Consider the following 20,509-nt stretch of genomic DNA (forward strand, 5'->3'; position numbering starts at 1 on the left):
ACACTGGCCGTCTCCATGCTGAGGTGGCAACACCAGAACTGGCTTTGGGATGTATATTGTGGATCACTAGAAAATTTCTTCGAGTGATCCACAATATACATTTCTTCTTTTTCTTTTGCTAGGCTGTGTCTAGTCAGGTCCTCTCAGAACTCTGCTGAAAAATGGTAATTAAATGGTAAAACTGAGTCTCAAGTCACACTGGCATGGATGACCTGAGCTTCAGTGGTGCTGGGAACCAATTTTTCCACTTGAAGAAATCTGAAGTGGTAGTCTTAAATATTCTCAGCAGAAGCCATTAATGCAAGGTGCTGGATTAACCTTATCTAGCAGTACAGTCATCTATCCTTACTAATAGCCCTTAATTTTTATGGGATTCTTTGGGCGGTTTTCTGGGTTGCTTTTTTTTTTTTTTTTTGGTTGGTTGGTTCTTTTTTCTTTTCTTTCTTATTTTTTTAATCTTGAGGAATTAATGAAGACATTGATTCTGAGCAATGAATCAATTGTTGGGGACAGTGTCAGACTAGACAAGTATGAGATACAGAAAAGAGCTCTGCATTAGTTAGCCTTGTTAATCTAGTTTGTTTTTTGTGGGTTTTTTTTTGTTTTGTTTTGTTTTTTTGTTTTTTGGTGTTTTTTTTGGCTTGGTTCATTTGGTTGGTTTTTGTAGTTATTGTTTTTTTCTAGAAATCACATAATCCTCTGAGTGGGAAGGGACCCATAGTATCAAACAGTCGAACAGCACACCCTAGTAATCCCCCCCTGTCTCTGAGAGCCTTGTCTTAACACTCCTTGAGTTCTGCCAGCTTTGGGACCGTGACCACTGCCCTGGGAGCCTGTTTAGTGCCCGACCATGCTCTGGGAGAAGCATCATTTTCTCATATATTTTTGCCTAAACCTCCCCTGACACACCTCCAGCCGTTCCCTCGGGTCCTGTCACTGGTCGCAGAGAGCAGAGATCGGAGCTACCCCTCCGCTGCCTCTCACGAGGAAGCTGTATGCTGCGATAAGGTTTCCCCTCATTCTTCTCCATGCTGAGCACGCCAGGTGAAATAGTTTGGGTTTTGGTGTTTGGTTTTTGTTTGGTTTTTTTTGGTTTTTTTTTTTTTCAACGAGGTGGCCTCGTTTTTTCCGGCAACGGAAACGGGAGAGAGGCGTCACAGAGCTTTGGCAAGGATGTCCTTGCTAGCGGCTGCTCCGGGCGACCTACTCGGAGCCGGCCCAGGAGCCAGTACCTATTCCGGAGTTCCGCCGTTACGGCCCTCACAGATAGGTCCCGGACGGCGCCGGCTCCCGGCAGCTCCCGCGCTGGCGCAGGCGCGGACTGGGCCGCACCACCAACCCCGCGCTTGGGGGGAGCGCGGCTCTCAGAGCTCCCGTCGCCGCCGCCGGTTCCGAGAATTCCGGCCGATCTCCGGCTGTGAGCGGGCGGCGCCCGCTGGGGCACGGCCGAGGCTCCACGCTCTCCCGCGTTCCGTGCGCCCCGCCACAGTTCGCTTCCCCCTCGGCCACCTGGAATGGTTCGGCCCGCGGCCCGGCCCGGCCTCTGAGGGGACGCGGCCGCCATTTTGTGCGGCGGCGGGTAGAGCGCGGTGGAGGTGGTGCTGAGGGGTTTTCGGGACGTCGCTCCCTTCCCTGGCCGGTGAGCGGGGTCGGGTGGGGTTCGGCCCGGTCCGGCCGCCCGCCCGCGGTGCTGGGGCGGGTGTAGCCGCATCCGGAGGTCGCGGGGTCGGACGGGCCCGACAGGCTGCGAGACCGGCGGGGGTTGTGCTCCCGGCTCCGCGGAGATAGCCCATGGCGCCCCTGGGAATTTCCGCCGTGCTCGGGGACTAAGTCGCTGTTGGTACCTCCGTAGCTCCAGGACGGACCGAGGTTTACGGCAGGCCCGGAGGCTTTACTGTTAATGAATAGCGCGTTTCGGTGCCCCCTGTTGGGTAATAGAGAGAGATTCGTGCCTCAGGCCGAAGAAGATGAAAGCCAAGTCAGGAGGGATAGGGTGATCGCTTACGCCTGCTCTTTCCCTTTTGTACTTCAGTAACTTCCAGCGAAGATGTCGGAGTATATCCGGGTGACGGAGGACGAGAACGATGAGCCCATCGAAATCCCGTCGGAGGACGACGGCACGGTGCTGTTGTCCACGGTGACGGCGCAGTTTCCCGGGGCGTGTGGGCTGCGCTACAGAAACCCGGTGTCGCAGTGCATGCGCGGAGTCCGGCTGGTCGAGGGCATCCTGCACGCCCCTGAGGCCGGCTGGGGAAACCTCGTCTACGTCGTGAATTATCCCAAAGGTTTGTTCTCCTGGCTTCGGTTCTCTGTTCAGGGCTGCTTTCTTTGAGGTCCCAGTCACTGCTGAAGCAGCATGGCAAAATGTTACTCTTTAACTCTCCAGTTCACAGAGATCAGTGATTTATTCAGGTGTCTGTTCTGCCGAGTAGTTTTGACCCCATTGAGGTTTTTACTTTTTTAACACTCTACCTAAACAAGTACTTTAAAGACAAAGTCTTGCATTATCCTTGAAGGCTAGGCTTGTATAGGCCTTCAAAGGGTACCCTTTGAAATGTACTGTAATCTCTGTACTCACAGACACTTTTCCTCAAGGCATGGTTTGGTCAGAGGTACCATTTAGAAGTGCTCAGGAAAGGAGAAACCTGACCACCCTGCTCCACCCCCCAAGAAAAGAGGGGAAGGAAATAAATTGCTAGTGAAGTAGTCTTGTTAAAAGTTCATGTTTTCCCCACCTCTTAGGACTGTGAATGTTGCTGGATAATTCTTAAGTAAACTAATGCAGAACTAACTGGGTCAGTTTGCATTTTGGAGGCGGACTCGGTTGTGGACTGGCTTTGGTTCAGGGCAGTCAGATATGTGTTCCATTTAGTTCTCAACAGCTGGTGTGTGTCTCTTGCAGTCTGTACTCTTCCTCATCATGGGTTATAATTTAACACCAGGCAGTTCATAGTCAGCGGGTCAATTTCCAGCGGTGAGGATGTCTAATGTACTTTTTTATATTCAGATAATAAGAGAAAAATGGATGAAACCGATGCATCATCAGCTGTGAAAGTGAAACGAGCAGTGCAGAAGACTTCAGATTTAATAGTCTTGGGTCTTCCCTGGAAAACCACTGAACAAGACTTAAAGGAGTATTTCAGTACCTTTGGAGAAGTTCTGATGGTGCAGGTAAAATCCAGTTGCAGCTCGAGTAAGGAGGGACATTGGGTAGATATCAGGCTCCTGAGATAGCAGTAGAAACAAAGGAGCTTTATAAACTTGGACAAGATCAGAAGCCATGTCTCTTCCTAAGGATGTCTTTTTTTTTTCCATGAGCCTGTTAATTTTGGGAGAAGATGTTAAGGAATTAAAGGTTGCTGTGATGAGAATGGTTGGAAGACAGGTGAACTCAAACAGATTTTTACCAAATTCATTCAGTAACAACATGCTTCTAGTGGTTATTTCTGGTTTTTGTTTTTTTTTCCCACCTAGGTTAAGAAGGATATTAAAACAGGCCACTCAAAAGGTTTTGGGTTTGTTCGGTTCACGGATTACGAAACGCAAGTGAAAGTAATGTCTCAGCGTCACATGATCGATGGAAGATGGTGTGACTGTAAACTTCCCAACTCTAAGGTACTTTGGGATTTACCACTGCTTTTATTTGTACCAAACACTCCAAGTGCACCTCTTCATCAGCTGTGTCAGGGGAGAGCAGCTGCACAGATTAACTATCCGCTCTCGGATGTGGCTTTACTGTGAATGAACAGAGCAAGTGAGAGCAAGGAAGGAAAACAGGGAGCAGGTGGGTGAGCTGGAAGTAATTTGAAATGTTGGGAAAATCACTAATTATGTGAGGGAATGAAGTACAAATAGAAATCTGTGTTTGATGTCCAGCAATACCTGCCTAACTTGCCTGTTGCATGAAAAAATGCAGAATAAAGCAGATGGAATCACTAATTTGGGGAAGGGCAGAACAAGTCTTTGAGTTCTAAACTGAACCTATAGCTTCTGTTCTTGTCTCTGTATGCAGTTATTACAAAAAAGTGTTCTTCTGCAGTGGCCTTGTCACCATTCCTGTGCGTTGCTCCCATGCTCATTTTCTTGTGGTTCTTCCCCCTCCACCTTTACCAAGATGCAGCCACATTCTTGGAATAGAATTTTTAAAATTTATTTATTTTAAGTCTTAAATTAGCAATCTCAAACTTTCTTCCATCAGCAGCCCTCATAACAGGCTAGATTAAGTGTCATTTACCATCCTGTAACTCAGTTCTCAAGGACTATAGTTGTAATAGTTTTTTCCTTCAATTCTCTCCAGCAAAGTCCCGATGAGCCTTTGCGCAGCAGGAAGGTGTTTGTTGGACGCTGCACCGAGGACATGACGGCAGATGAACTCCGACAGTTCTTTGCCCAGTATGGGGAAGTGGTAGATGTCTTCATTCCTAAACCCTTCCGAGCTTTTGCTTTTGTTACATTTGCAGATGATCAGGTAAGTCTTAAAATATTTTAACTTCATAGACTACATTTTAGTAGCATGATAAAGTATCTGGACGTACACATGAAATGCTTACTTGTCCACTGTCTGATTTATTGAATGGACTGAGAGTACACGTTTAGATGCAGCTGTGCAGAAAGGACAGTTAGTGTAGTGTCTATGAATGCAAAGCGAAATCACTTCAAATTGAATTAAGTACATGCATATGCTTTCTTTGCAGGATAAATATCTGCTCAGAATTGTAGGGGATGTTGTGTGTTTTGTCTTGTATTGCTAACATTTTTGAAAAAAAGGACATCTAACATACATTTAATCAATCCCTTATTTCTTATAGGTTGCCCAGTCTCTTTGTGGAGAGGACTTGATCATTAAAGGAATCAGCGTACATATATCCAATGCTGAACCTAAGCACAATAGCAGTAGACAGTTAGAGAGAGGTGGAAGATTTGGTGGTAACCCAGGAGGCTTTGGTAATCAGGGGGGGTTTGGCAACAGCAGAGGAGGTGGGGGAGGACTGGGCAACAACCAGGGCAGCAACATGGGCGGGGGTATGAACTTCGGGGCCTTTAGCATCAACCCTGCCATGATGGCAGCAGCCCAGGCTGCCCTGCAGAGCAGCTGGGGGATGATGGGCATGCTGGCCAGCCAGCAGAACCAGTCAGGGCCCTCAGGAAACAACCAGCCTCAGGGCAACATGCAGCGGGAGCAGAACCAGGGTTTTAGTTCAGGCAACAACTCTTATGGAGGGTCCAACTCGGGGGCTGCAATAGGCTGGGGCTCAGCCTCAAACGCAGGCTCCAGCAGTGGGTTTAATGGAGGCTTTGGTTCAAGCATGGATTCCAAGTCGTCAGGCTGGGGAATGTAGACGCAGTGGGCTCTGATACTGACTCTATGGTGGGAAATCAATTTTTTCTAACTCATGGTAAGTATACTGTAAATTACATATATGCTAAAGTTTTCCAAATGAATTTGTTCAGTGTGCAGTATATTCAGCAGTATTTTTGACATTTTTCTTTTCTAAAAAAAAAAGAAAAAAAAAAAGAAAAAGAAAAGAAAGGTAAAAGGAATTTTCTAAGTTTTGTTACATATCTAGTTGGAATTCTGAATGTTTGGAAGTGGACTGCTGTTTGCCCGATAGGTGAACTAACACTACAGTCAATAGGAAAGGTTTATCCTGTAATACTTTACCCTTTGTTTCTTGGCTATCTGAATTCTTTGCATGTTCAAAATGGAACCATTGGTCAGAAACAGCATTCTCTCCCTCTTGTTTTTAATTTGATCCCACCATAAGACTCTCCAAGTGCCCCGTTGGACAACACAGTGTCATTTTTGTTTGTGTTCGTTTGTTTTTTTTAACACTGTCTCCTCTCCATACTAAAGTACGATATGAAGGCTTCATTTAATCTCTGCAGTTCATCTCATTTCAAATGTGTATGGAAGAAGCACTTCATTGAAAGCAGTGCTGTAAATATTCTGCCTTAGGAATACTTCTGTCTACATGCTTTCTCATCCAAGAATACTTCATCACACTGCACATGCTGCGTCTTAGACGGTGGGTGTTCCATTTTTATCCGCTACTCTTTATTTCATGGAGTCGTATCAACGCTGTGAACGCAAGGCTGTGAGATGGAACCAGAAGGCTGTTTGAACTTTTGAAACCATGTGTGGGATTGGTGGTGGTGCCGAGGCATGAGAGGGCTGGTATGTGCGAGATAAAGGAGCGAGCGCATGCAGAGACCTGGTGGTGCATTAATGGGATTTTATTTGACTTGGCGAGATGTCTCTCAATCCTGTGGCTTTGGTGAGAGAGTGTGCGGAGAGCAATGATAGCAGAGAACGTACGAGTGTTTATTGCATTCAAAGGACATCCACATGTGGAAGACTTTAAGTGGGTTCTCTACCTAGTTAATCAATTAGTTGAATGTGTTACGTGAAATGAATATTTGTATTTCTTTTCCCTTATGTCAACTGCTGTGAATGCTGTATGGTGTGTGTTTTTTTTCTGTTAATGATCTGTAAGTGTGGTAATGTGACCTGAAGATGATGGGGGTTTGTGATGAGAACATTGAGCTTGTGGTGTGCTTTGCAGTAGCTCTTTTAGCAGAGATCACTAGAGCTCAGTGTGCCTCTCCAGGGTGGAAGTTCCACTGTTTGTAAGATATCCAAAAGAATGCTGTTTGCTGCAGTTTCGTGTTTGGATGCTTTTTATAAGATTTGTCACTGTAGGAAATTCTTAAATAAAACTGATTTAAGTAATATGTGTCTTTGTTTTGCAGCCCTGAATGCAAAGAATTCATAGCAGTTACTTAATTTTACCCTTTTGCGATGAACTTCTGTAAAGCTTTTTGCAGTCACTCGGTTTGTTTCAGATAAGCAGGTTCTAAAGGAGCCACCGCTCAGCACGTATCGATACCTGACACTCTCCTCTAAGCCACTGTAGCCTTGCACTGTGCAGTGACATAGATCTAAAATCCAGGTCCCACACCTTGGGGTGCCCGCACCTAGACTGGTAAGCAGCTCCCTCCAGATTTCATCTGTGCCAAGGAACGTTACTTGTTCATTTAGTGATGGAGGTTCCTTATCAAAAGTGGGTGGGGGGAAACAGAGTTGCTGTCATGATGGATTTCTGTCCACATCTCCTTTGGGGATGGATGCTTTTAACTTGTTTTTAGCTCAGCCCACTCATGGAACACAGGCTTCTGCCACACTTCCAGCCCAGAAGACCGCTGTTAACACCTGTTAAAACTGGGAAGGAGTTTCCAAATGAAACTCACAGGAAAGAGTTTCCAGATGAATAAAGCACTGTAAATATACACAGACTGCTAAAGTTTGAACTGAGTTATGACAGGTGCAGAGGTGTCACGTAGGAGGCAGCTTCTTAACAAAGTGCAAGGCACTGGAGCAGAAACTAGTGGAAGGTTGTTTCCACTTGTGGTATGAGCTTGAGGAATTATGTTTTGTACTTGGGGTTGCAACGCACTGAAGCTTGGATCTGTATTTTTCTATACACCATGATACTGTGCTGTAGCTGTGAGTAGTCTGAATATGGATAATTACACAGTTCTTAACCTATGTAATTTTCAAGTGAATCTTCATTACTCTATCCCACTGAGGCTTGTAAATAGCAGAGTGTCTAAACAGCAAACGAAACTGCATGACTGAGTTTTCCACCTGCAGAATTAAAAAATCAGTTGTGCCTTAATGTGCTTAGTTTAAAGAGGGTTTCTAAACACCCAGGCTGAGAAAGAAATCCCACAGATTTGTTCATATTCCACTGAAAAAGTTGCTTACATTTTTTTCTGCACCTTAATCAGAATAATCTCCAAACTGTCCCATCTGTGAATTTTGCATTTTAGCACTTGCACTATTACCAGCTACTTCTGCTGAGTAACACTTTAAAATGGTATTCTTGGACCTCCAGAGACTAACTGTGACCCCCTGCAAGAAACCTCATGGTAAGTTTTTGTAATTAGCATGGTTTTAATTCTGTTTAAATTGCTCAGGTTAGGTTTAAGAGGCTGGTTCGCAGCACTGAGTAGTCTTTGCAAATAATTTTAGCCTTCCTTCACCTTCAAACAAAATCTCCTTTTCAAGTTACAGTAGCATTTCAAGAATTTCAAGTTACAGTAGCATTTTAACTGCTTTGCATACTTTTAATGTTTATAAGTGAGTAAATAAACTATCACTGAAAATACTGAAGTGTTTTGAGTCTTAATTTTTTCTAGAGAGATACTTCATTTTCTGTTGCATTACTTCAGAAAGTGAAATGCCAATGAAAGAATCCAAGATACAGGAAAGAGGAAATTTATGTATATTGTAAGGGGGTCAATGTAGAAACAAGTGTTTTTTCTAACAGTGCTAATTAGCTCCAAGAATCTGTTGTCCACTGTACTTGGACTGGAACTCTGAATGTGAAAGCTTGTTCTTCAGAAAAACACCATTTGTACAGATGAAAGCTGGAACTTTGCAGGCACGCGCTGTGCAGCAGTAATCTGTAGGGGCACAGGGACAACAGGGCTGGTAAATGCCCGTACATACAGCCAGGAGCTGGTATTGCATACCTGGTATTCACCACCTGAGGGGTGGGTGAAGGGATTTTGGTTCTCTGCAGGCTCTCATTGGACCTGTGTTCAGTCAGAAGCTGCAGTCAAACAAGAACTCCCAGCACTATTTAATATCACCGTTAAGTCGTTAGTGACACGGAGAAATGAGTGACAGCTCCGTGCATTCACAGAAGGGTATATCTAACTTTATTAAAAACCCATTCCTTTTTGTACTTTAGTTTGCTACAGGTGGACCTAATTGGTACATTAATTAAAATACTGTCATCATTAGCTAATTAAGGTGACACCCCTTGGGAGTAAACCACTTGTTACAAATACCAGGTGCAGATTGATTAGAATTCTTTCTCTCCAGTTCCCTAAAGTTACCCTGACCAATTCAGGGAAAGCTTATCTAGCTTTCTCTCTCTCTGACCAGAATATTGCATCCACAATTTAAAAGAAATTAATAAAGCATGCTGTAGGCAGATGGCAGCTTTGTACAGTTGAAGGGCTTCTAACAGCTGGTGGGACATTTCTTCCTCACCCCATCATCTGCAAGTCAATCTTCCTGGTAAACATATATGTGTAAGATTGCTACTGATTGAGATTTCCGGCTCTGATGTAACCAATACCATTATCAAAGGGTATGAGGTAATTTTTATAACCTTCATGAGTTAAATTTCTTTCTCCCTAGCCACCTTCATAGTGTTTTCTCAAAATTCCCAATTTATTCCTCAAAGATGGGATTTTTTGATCAGCTATATGGTAAGCAGCTGTTAGAACCCCACTGCCACGCACAGCTGAGCTACCCTCTAACTCTTCTTGCCCTGTAGTTAACACCACTTATCAGGGAAGCTCTCTAGGTTCATCTTCCATTCCTCCACATACTCAATCCACAAAGTGCAAAACAACAATGGCAGCAAAAGCTGTTTAACAGTTTGAGATCTAAATACTGAATTATTGTGCTCATATGGATTAAATTAAGTTAATGATTCTAAATGTAATTCCTGGATTGTTCTGGAATGGAAAAATTGCTTGCAAATGAATATTTGATTTAGAATACAATTTTCATTAGTATTGCATCCCTTGGAAAAATTCTGTAATCAAGAGAGACAGCATTGCTGAGGAATTTGGGCACAGAGGAGGAAGTGCATTTGTTCTGAATGTAAATTAAGGTAATTGGAATATATGGATATTCTAATCTAAAAGATAAGAGGGACAATTATGCTATTACACTGTACAATGTTTCTCCCAAAACTCAGTCTTGGATCTTGACTAATTTTACAGAGTAATGAATTTAGCAGTTCAGGCATTAAAAACCAAATACAATCCACAACCCTGTACTCAGCAGCGAGGGGATTCTTTTCCCCTCACAAATACTGCTGTAGCATGGTTCAATCTTCCTGTCAGAAACAATGCCAATCAGTTTAAAAGCAACACATTAGTTAATTATGAAACTCTGTTTTCCAGAGATCTGGAATACAGGAATGTTTGGCTTTTTACTCTCCTCATAGAAAACTGCACTGAGTTCTGGGCATTACTCTGCAGTAGGCAGCCTTAGGCATTACCAAGGTCTGTTCAATAATAAATAATTTAACAAATCTACGGTCAATGATATAAATTACAATCTCACTGTGAGTTTATCATAACATTTTCAGTTTTGTTAGCATTCCTCTATGCTGTTAAAATGGCACCTGTAGCACTTGCCATTGTGAAAATCAGCATAACATAAAGACAGCAATTGATTGTTAAAATGAAGAGTCTGCAGTGAAATTGTTGTGCCTCACCAGTTTAAAGGTACTCCAGGAGAATCTAAGAAAGCTGCAGGACTGTACCTGCTCCATTGCTAAACAGCAGATTAGCCAAGCTGGGTAACTGGCCCCCGTCTGCACAAACATGTCTGTAGGCTTGATACGAGGCACAGGCTGGAATTTTTCCAGTATCCATCACCGCATGTGAATATTCACCTGCACCCCAGAGAACACAAATGAGAACCATAAATGGAACAGCTGGGCATTGTTTAATACTACACAGAAGTGACACTCTACAGGCATAATCCAACACCATATTTTAGGTGTCCTATGACTCACTGCAGGTGTGTAAGAAGGTGACTGTGTCACTCTCTCCCCTCGGGCTATTCCCAAGAGCTAATCTAGTAAATCCATTGACTAATGGGGGAATGGTAAGAAAGACGGGTAAGAAAGCTCTCAGCTGTAACTGGATTAAGCCTACCTGGCTACTTTTCACCATTCTCACATGGCCTTAAACATGCAAGTAGATCCCACAGTCAAAGTTCACTTGTGTCCAGGTAAGGCTGGGGCATTCCCTCTGATCAGCCCCAGAGCCAAGGAGCACATTTAATTCCGTGTTCAGACTTTACCATTATGATTTGCCTTCCTGGGGCAGAACAGGGCTTCATTCACACTGGCACTGAATTTTGGCACTGCATTTCCATACACACACAGGTCCCCGGTGTTTGTGTGGAATACATTAACTCTCACATCCGTTCAGTTATTCTGTGTTTCTACATAAACAGTGAATATGTGCATCAATTCAGACAGACTATTAAGTAACTGCTAAGGTAAGCCTGAGCCTCCCCAAAGCACAATCACCTCAACTGTGATTTTAAAATTCTGTAAGCATACACAGTCTGGAGTATCTTCCAAAACTGCCTGCTGAGAAAGCTCAGTTCAGTTAGTAAGAAATAAGTCTGAAACACTGCATTCAGCAGGAATGTCCATGTATTACTGTTTGAACTTCCCTGGAGAGATCTATAATGAAAGAACATTAAAAATTCTCACCACAGATCTAGTGAATCTGTTGTAAAATCGTTCTTTTCTTCCAACATAATTAGAAGCAAATCTCTAAGTAGCAGCGTCCAGGGCATCAGCAAGGGCAGACATACACACAGGCCATTTAATGCCTGGATTATGGTGTCTGGTGTCAGTGATATGTGAACCATCTTCCTCTTCCACAGGCTCCCTCTTGGCCTGTGTCCTTACAGGGCAGCAATCTAATTATTTCTTAATTAGACTTCACAGCTCAATTGGTAGTTTTCCCAACATATCTACTAACTTGGGTCCAGAACACTTGGGATCTCAGTACCCAGGGAGCAAGATATACTCCGTTTTGCAAGACTGGCTGCATTGGCACCCCTGAAGAATTTTCTGAGGAAATATCTGTGGTGGGAAGTGCAAGACATTTCTTGATTTTCCATTCAACTCACCTAAAGCTGAACAGAGGTGGAAAGGAGTAACCAAGCAAAAACCAAGTGCCAGTGCAGCATTTTACTATGACACAAAATTGCAACAGCAGCCAGTTACCCACAGCCTCTCTGCAAAGCAGGGACTCTGCTCACAGCCCTGACTAACGCTCTTAACCTCCTCCCAGCTGCACCAGCCACACAGGGAATACTGAAAGTGAAAACAAAACCCCACAGCTTTTGCCTTGATATTATTGTCAGGACTGGATTTAAGTGGATGTTGTAGATAGGGGAGTATCCCCTGACCTAGAAAGAGCTCACCTGTACATGTCCTCTTGTTTCCATTAAGTATGTAGCCAACCCTGCAGCTGCAAAAGTATCCTCCCATGCAGTTGTGACAGTGATGACTGCAGAGGGGTTTAGTATCCAATGGCTTTTTGCACTCATCAATATCTAACGGGGAAAGCACAGAATCAGGCAAGCAATAGATTTCAACAAAATGTTCTCTCAGTCTCAGCCACTCTGTGTTTTGTGAGGTTGGTCTTTGGTCGCTGTGCCCCTCTGCATCTGATTCTGTACAATGAGACCACCTTCTCCTGCCCCAAACCAGCAGCCTCAGGCTATGAGAGACTTTAAAAAGATATTTTAGGGTTTTTTTGCTAGAGTTTTTTAGGAATTTTCTGGGAATGTTTAGGATACCTTTAGGGCTTTTTCTGGGCTTCTAAAAGAATTTTTTAAGGTGTTTTAAGAGGTTTCTTACTACTAATTCGAATTTTTAGGGGGTTTGGGGGTATTCTTGGGGCTGTTTTAGGACTACTTTAAAATATTTAGTGCTTTTTTAGGACTGTTGAGGGTACGCGGAGGACTTTTTTAGGACTAGGGTATTTCTAGGGAGTTTAAAGGAGTTTCTGCTTGCCTTTGTTTTTCTGGGTTTCCTGTACACATAAATCATCGTGTAATGAAAATATAAAAAAGGCTATTATATTGTGTAAATATGGGTTCTGTGTTGTATTGTTCTGTATTCTTCTGTATTTGCATTCTGTATATTGCTATTATATTGTGTAAATATGGGTTCTGTGTTGTATTGTTCTGTATTCTTCTGTATTTGCTGCATTTCTGCTGCATTTCTGCATTAGCTGCTGCATTTCCCTGTATTCCTGCCTATGTAAATTAGACCTTTTCCAGTGTGTATATGGATTGTATCTGTACTTACATTTGTAGACAACATTTCCATGCTGAAGTGTAAATAAAGTAATTCATTTAATAAAGTTCAATCACCCCTAATAAAGATAACCCCTGCCTTCCCCCTACCGCAACCCTGGACCTTGTGTCTTTCCGGTGTGGTCGTGTCATTTCTTTGCCCCGTTCCCTCCTTTTGCTCCTCCCTCCAGTCTTCTATTTCTAACTTAATTACCATTTGTGTCTAACCCCTTTTTTCTGGTCCTCACTCATTCTAACTCTGTATCTCTGCCTCTGTCTTTCCTTCTTTCTGTTTGTCCGTGTCACTATTTGTCTCTGACTGTATTTATCTTCCTCTATCTTGTCTATACCTTGCACCTTTTTTTCCTTTTTCTCTGTAAAGGTAAGTCCTCTTTCTTCCTTTCCTATATGTGTTCTCCTCTCTTTGGTTTGTCTGTTCTCTCCTTAATCTGTCTTTCCCTCTAACCCTTTCACTTTAACTGTAACCCTAATTACTTTATTTTCCCTCTAGCTCCTGTCTTCCTTCAGTTCCTCAGTCTCCTTTTCTTTTCTCTCTAACCCTTATCTTCCTTCAGTTCTTAAAATCACCTTTTCTTTTCACACCTCTGTCCTCCTTCAGTTTCTTTTCTGTCTCTCTCTGTCTTATCTCCTTTTCTTCTGTCTTCTCTCCTTTCCCTCTCTGCCTTTTCCCCTCTCTCTGCCTTCTCTCTCTTCACTCTCTGTGTTCTCTCTCTTCCTTGTCTGTCTTCTCTCTCTCTCTCCTCAATCTGTCTCTCTTCTCCTCACTCTCTGTCTCTCTTCTCCTCACTTTCTGTCTCTCTTCTCCTCACTCTCTGTCTCTGTCTCTTTTCTGACTCTGTCTCTTTTCTCTTCACTCTCTGTCTCTTTTCTAACTCTGTTTCTTTTCTCTTTTCACTCTCTGTCTCTTTTCTCCTCACTCTTTGTCTCTTTTTTCTCCTCACTCTCTCTCTTTTCTCTCCTCACTCTCTGTCTCTTTTCTCTCCTCACTCTCTGTCTCTTTTCTCTTCCCTCTCTGTCTCTCTTCTTTGTCTTTTCTGTCCTGTCTCTCTCTCCTCCCTCTCTTCTGTCCCTCTTCTTCTCACTCCTTTCCTTTCTCTCTATTCTCTCTATTTCTAACTTTCCTTTCTAGCTTTACAATTAAAAAAAGCAGCAGTAGGAATTTTCAGGCTCCTGGGGAGTAAAAGGGGGAAAAAAAAAAAAACCCCAACCAAAAAACCACTCCATTTACTCCCCAGGAGCCCCAAAATTCCTACTGCTGCACCAGACATATAGTTTTTCTTCTTTTTATATATAGTATAGGGGGGCCCTACCTAGCCCCCTCCCACCCCCTCACCTGGCACCCAGCAGTAGCCCCCACCCACACCCCCTCACCCAGCTGCACCCACCCATGGCCCTCCAGTACCCCAGCCACCCCCCACATGCCATCCATCAGTAGCCCCCACCCACTCCCAGCTGGCACCCATCAATCACCATCCCCGGGCACCTGTCTATGCCCAGGCCCCCACCTGGGGCACAGCACCCCCTGCAGACCTGCAGCACCCCCTGCTATCCACCCCTGCGCACTGCACTCACAGCGCCCCCTGCCATCTATCCCTGCGCCCTGCACTCACAGCACCCTCTGCCGTCCACCCCCGTGCACTGCACTCGCAGCGCCCCCTGCTGAGCCGCACACTGCATTGCACCCACATTGCCACAAAGTGACGTCACAAGAGTGACACCACTGAGGAAGGACCCCCCCCAATGCGCAGCTGCCCATCCAGCTGCCTGCCCGAAAAACCGACTCGAAAACCGTGCCCTAAAAGCAACATCCCACGCCACCGTCGGGTGCGGTGGAACCGGAATAGCCCCATGGCCACGCGGTAAACACGGGAAGCAAGAAAAAAGCGTCAAAAATAGATAAAAAAAAGCACGTCCCGGGCGCCGCCATTTTAAACCGGAAGCACGTGTATTTTGCCGGGCGCCGCCATTTTAAACCGGAAGCACGTGTATTTTGCCGGGCGCCGCCATTTTAAACCGGAAGCACGTGCATTTTCGCGGGCGCCGCCATTTTAAACCGGAAGCACGTGTTTTTTGACGGGCGCCGCCATTTTAAACCGGAAGCACGTGTATTTTCGCGGGCGCCGCCATTTTGAACCGGAAGCACGTGTATTTTTGCGGGCGCCACCATTTTAAACCGGAAGCACGTGTATTTTTGCGGGCGCCGCCATTTTGAACCGAAAGCACGTGTATTTTGACGGGCGCCGCCATTTTGAACCGGAAGCACGTGTATTTTCGCGGGCGCCGCCATTTTAAACCGGAAGCACGTGTTTTTTGACGGGCGCCGCCATTTTAAACCGGAAGCACGTGTATTTTGCCAGGCGCCGCCATTTTTAACCGGAAGCACGTGTATTTTCGCGGGCGCCGCCATTTTAAACCGGAAGCACGTGTATTTTTGCGGGCGCCGCCATTTTTAACCGGAAGCACGTGTTTTTTGCCGGGCGCCGCCATTTTGAACCGGAAGCACGTGTATTTTCGCGGGCGCCGCCATTTTAAACCGGAAGCACGTGTATTTTCGCGGGCGCCGCCATTTTAAACCGGAAGCACGTGTATTTTCGCGGGCGCCGCCATTTTAAACCGGAAGCACGTGTATTTTCGTGGGAGCCGCCATTTTAAACCGGAAGCACGTGTTTTTTCGCGAGGGCCGCCAATTTAAACCGGAAGCACGTGTATTTTGCGGGCGCCGCCATTTTAAACCGGAAGCACGTGTTTTTTCGCGGTCGCCGCCATTTTAAACCGGAAGCACGTGTATTTTGCCGGGCGCCGCCATTTTAAAGCGGAAGCACGTGTATTTTTGCGGGCGCCGCCATTTTAAACCGGAAGCACGTGTATTTTGCCGGGCGCCGCCATTTTAAACCGGAAGCACGTGTATTTTGCCTGGCGCCGCCATTTCAAACCGGAAGCACGTGTATTTTCGCGGTCGCCGCCATTTTAAACCGGAAGCACATGTTTTTCCCCGGGCGCCGCCATTTTAAATCGGAAGCACGTGTATTTTCGCGGGCGCCGCCATTTTGAACCGGAAGCACGTGTATTTTCGCGGGCGCCGCCATTTTAAACCGGAGGCACGTGTTTTTTGCCGGGCGCCGCCATTTTGAACCGGAAACACGTGTTTTTTCACGGGCGCCGCCATTTTAAACCGGAAGCACGTGTATTTTGCCGGGCGCCGCCATTTTGAACGAGAAGCACGTAGTTTTTCGCGGGCGCCGCCATTTTAAACCGGAAGCACGTGGTTTTTTGCCGGGCGCCGCCATTTTAAACCGGGGGCGCCGCCATTTTAAACCGGAAGCACGTGTTTTTTGACGGGCGCCGCCATTTTGAACCGGAAGCACGTGTTTTTTTGCAGGCACCGCCATTTTGAACCGGATGCACGTGTTTTTTGCCGTGCTTCGCCATTTTAGGCCGGAAGCACGTGTTTTTTGCCGTGCGCCGCCATTTTAAACCAGAAGCACGTGTTTTTTCGCGGGCGCCGCCATTCTAAACCGGAAGTACGTGTATTTTCGCGGGCGCCGCCATTTTAAATCGGAAGTACATGGTTTTTTTCATGGGTGCCGCCATTTTGAACCGGAAGCACATGTTTTTCCCCGGGTGCCGCCATTTTAAACCGGAAGTAAGTGGTTTTTTTCACGGGCGCCGCCATTTTGAACCGGAAGCATGTGTTTTTTAGGGTTAGGGGGTAGGGTTCTGAAAACTAAAAAGCCCAGAGCTCCAGGAACACTGCAGCTGCAAAAGGCATCCCAAGGGCATCGCAAAACTGCCACAACATGGCCTCTGCGATGCCTTTAATTGTGGCACCTGCCTTAACCCTAGGCTGATTTGCTGCCCGGCCTAGGGTTAGGGGGTAGGGTTCTGAAAACTAAAAAGCCCAGAGCTCCAGGAACACTGCAGCTGCAAAAGGCATCCCAAGGGCATCGCAAAACTGCCACAACATGGCCTCTGCGATGCCTTTAATTGTGGCACCTGCCTTAACCCTAGGCTGATTTGCTGCCCTGCCTAGGGTTTGGGTTAGGTTTAGGGGGTAGGGTTCTGAAAACTAAAAAGCCCAGAGCTCCAGGAACACTGCAGCTGCAAAAGGCATCCCAAGGGCATCGCAAAACTGCCACAACATGGCCTCTGCAATGCCTTTAATTGTGGCACCTGCCTTAACCCTAGGCTGATTTGCTGCCCGGCCTAGGGTTAGGGGGTAGGGTTCTGAAAACTAAAAAGCCCAGAGCTCCAGCAACACTGCAGCTGCAAAAGGCATCCCAAGGGCATCGCAAAACTGCCACAACATGGCCTCTGCGATGCCTTTAATTGTGGCACCTGCCTTAACCCTAGGCTGATTTGCTGCCCGGCCTAGGGTTAGGGTGGAGGGTGACACTGAGGGGCTGAGAGGGGGCTTGAGGGGCAAAGGAGAGGGATTAAGGGTGACACACAGGAACTGAGGGGGTCTGAGGGGCATGGCGGGGGCTTGAGGGTGACAGACAGGAGCTGAGGGGTGGCTTGAGGGGCAGAGGGAGGGCTAAAGATGACACACAGGAGCTGAGGGGACATTTGAGGGGCAAAGTGGGGGCTTGAGGGTTACACACAGGGGCTGAGGGGCAGCTGAGAGGGGGCTTGAGGGGTAAAGGAGAGGGGCTAAGGGTGACACACAGGAGCTGAGAGGGGGCTTGAGGGGCAAAGGGGGGGCTCGAGGGTGACACACAGGAGCTGAGGGGCAAAAGGGGGGCTTGAGGGGCAAAGGAGAGGGATTCAGGGTGACACACAAGAGCTGAGAGGGGGCTTGAGGGGCAAAGGGGGGGCTCGAGGGTGACACACAGAAGCTGAGGGGCAAAAGGGGGGCTTGAGGGGCAAAGGAGAGGGATTCAGGGTGACACACAAGAGCTGAGAGGGGGCTTGAGGGGCAAAGGGGGGGCTTGAGAGTGGCAGAGGCTGAGGGGCAAAGGAGAGGGATTCAGGGTGACACAGAGGGGCTGAGAGGGGGCTTGAGGGGCAAATGGGGAGTGGCTAAGGGTGACATACCGGAGTCGAGGGGCAGCTAAGAGGGGGCTTGAGGGTGACAGACAGGAGCTGAGAGGGGGCTTGAGGGGCATGGGGCAGCTGGAGGGTGACACCGAGGGGCTGAGAGGGGGCTGAAAGGCAAAGGAGAGGGAATAAAGGTGACACACAAGAGCTGAGAGGGGGCTGAGGGGCAAAGGGGGGGCTTGAGGGTGACACACAGGAGCTGAGGGGCAAACGGGGGGCTTGAGAGTGGCAGAGGCTGGGAGCTGAGGGAGGAGCAGGGAGAAGGGACAGTGGGTGAAACACAGAGATGCTGAGGGTGGCAGGGGCAGGGAGGGAATAAGGGTGACACAAAGGGGCTGAGAGGGGGCTTGAGGGGCAAATGGGGAGTGGCTAAGGGTGACATACCGGAGTCGAGGGGCAGCTAAGAGGGGGCTTGAGGGTGACAGACAGGAGCTGAGAGGGGGCTTGAGGGGCATGGGGCAGCTGGAGGGTGACACCGAGGGGCTGAGAGGGGGCTGAAAGGCAAAGGAGAGGGAATAAAGGTGACACACAAGAGCTGAGAGGGGGCTGAGGGGCAAAGGGGGGGCTTGAGGGTGACACACAGGAGCTGAGGGGCAAACGGGGGGCTTGAGAGTGGCAGAGGCTGGGAGCTGAGGGAGGAGCAGGGAGAAGGGACAGTGGGTGAAACACAGAGATGCTGAGGGTGGCAGGGGCAGGGAGGGAATAAGGGTGACACAAAGGGGCTGAGAGGGGGCTTGAGGGGCAAATGGGGAGTGGCTAAGGGTGACATACCGGAGTCGAGGGGCAGCTAAGAGGGGGCTTGAGGGTGACAGACAGGAGCTGAGAGGGGGCTTGAGGGGCATGGGGCAGCTGGAGGGTGACACCAAGAGGCTGAGAGGGGGCTTGAGGGGTATGGGGGGGCTTGAGGGTGACACACAGGAGCTGAGAGCAGCTGAGAGGGGGCTGAGGGGCAAAGGAGAGGGGCTAAGGGTGACACACAGGAGCTTAGAGGGGGCTGAGGGGCAAAGGGGCAAAGGAGAGGGATTCAGGATGACTCACAGAAGCCGAGAGGGGCCCTGAGGGCCAGCATTTTAAGCGTTTATATGTGCATTTCAGGGCACTTCATTCTGTACCTTAGGACCAGATAACTCAGAGAAGGGTGAGCCTAGCATCTCCTTCACCCTTATACTGCCAAGGAGGCTTTTATTTATTTATTATTTTTGTTCACAATATGGATAAACCTAATTAGCAGTCCCATGGAGGCTTACACTATTTCACATCATTAACATTCTTCTCCTTCTCAGTAGTCATCAAGGCTATCTGGGCGACACCTGTAGGAATAATTATGTAAGTTAGCAGCAAATTACCTGATTCACCTAGCTGTGCTTCCTAAGCACAAAGTTTCATTTCTTACCAGTTTTCTGAAGTTTTATTTCTTACCGGTTTCCTGAAGTTTTATTTCTTACCAGTTTTCTTCCCCAAGTAATTGTGGCAAAAAAGAAAGTGCTGTTATTTCTCTGAAGAATTTTTTTTTCCTCTATCAAGCCCTTTACCCCCTGGAATCCAAGTCAGAGGAGCCAAACCAGCTGCAGCTGCTCCGAGGGCCTTTATACCCAGTGGGATTTGCCCCCTCCCTTTTCCTGGGTGTGGTGGGAACGAGGGGTGGGCACAATCAGGGGTATATTAACCCCAGCCTTGGCTAGGGGCTTCATTCTGTCTCTGGGCTGTGCTGGGGTAAGTGCTCTCCTTTTGTTTCTGAGATGAGGCTTTTTCTGCTTATTTTCTGTAGGTGCTTTTGGGCATCTAAAGTCATAGAGGCTTTGAAGATCCTGGAAGAAAGCAGCTTTGAACACAGGGAGTATTTAAGTTCATCATTTTGGGTTGTGTGTTCAGGGGTGGTAAATGCTTTTGTAATTCCTGGTTTTGTTCTTATTTTGTTGTTTTTTATTTATTTTTTTCAGGAGGAGTGCAGCTTCCAGAAACTCCAGGCTGGGTCAAGTACAGCATGTTTTTCAGCAGATTCGTCGTGTCCCAAAAGGCATCTGCCCAGTGCCAAAGATGGTGTTTGAGATTGAGGCCTCAGGTGAGTTGAGGATTGTGAGGAGGAGAGGGAGGGTGAGCAGGTGTCTGGTTAGGAGTTATTGGGGGGGGGTTGAAGGCAGCAGGGTGAGAAAGGGTGTCTGTTTGAGGGGCCCCCAAAGTGTTTTTACATGTGTAGTGGAGATATTCCCAGGTCTTAGAGCACACAAACTCCTCCACTGCACTCAGATGAATGCCATCTAATTTTCCTTTCTCTAACCCAGGTGCCACTCAGGATAACAGGCACAGCCTTGGAATCAGGATGCAGCTGGAGACTCAAGACCCAGGTGCACTCAGGTGAGGGTAAGTAGCTGACTTGCTGGGATCTGGCCCACATAACCCTGAACTCATACATTGTTCTTGGTTTTCTTTATTGTAGCTGAGCGAGAGGCTAAGAGGCCATCACGGGGCCCTCTGAGGCAGGCTCATTTCAGGTCCAATTCACATCACCAGTCATCCAAAAGATAAGTTGGG

General features: G+C 47.0%; 1 protein-coding gene across 1 annotated transcript; it reads left to right on the forward strand.

Moving 5' to 3' along the window:
* Window positions 1-228: 228 nt before the first annotated feature.
* On the forward strand, window positions 229-8,089 carry TARDBP (TAR DNA binding protein). Its single transcript, XM_084220221.1, has 6 exons — window positions 229-1,639; window positions 2,033-2,285; window positions 3,008-3,171; window positions 3,475-3,615; window positions 4,298-4,468; window positions 4,809-8,089. The coding sequence occupies exons 2-6, from the start codon at window positions 2,048-2,050 to the stop codon at window positions 5,337-5,339; spliced, it is 1,245 nt and encodes a 414-aa protein (XP_084076347.1). The 5' UTR covers window positions 229-1,639; window positions 2,033-2,047; the 3' UTR covers window positions 5,340-8,089.
* Window positions 8,090-20,509: the final 12,420 nt, after the last annotated feature.

Source organism: Fringilla coelebs, assembly GCF_963513975.1.
Source record: "Fringilla coelebs genome assembly, chromosome: 22".
NCBI lineage: Eukaryota > Metazoa > Chordata > Aves > Passeriformes > Fringillidae > Fringilla > Fringilla coelebs.

Excerpts from the sequence above, each read along its gene's own strand:
- TARDBP (XM_084220221.1), top strand. The coding sequence starts at position 2,048 with ATGTCGGAGTATATCCGGGTGACGGAGGACGAGAACGATGAGCCCATC. Across the intron at positions 3,172-3,474 it reads GAGAAGTTCTGATGGTGCAG|GTTAAGAAGGATATTAAAAC; the intron begins GTAAAATCCAGT and ends TTTCCCACCTAG. Across the intron at positions 4,469-4,808 it reads TTACATTTGCAGATGATCAG|GTTGCCCAGTCTCTTTGTGG; the intron begins GTAAGTCTTAAA and ends TATTTCTTATAG.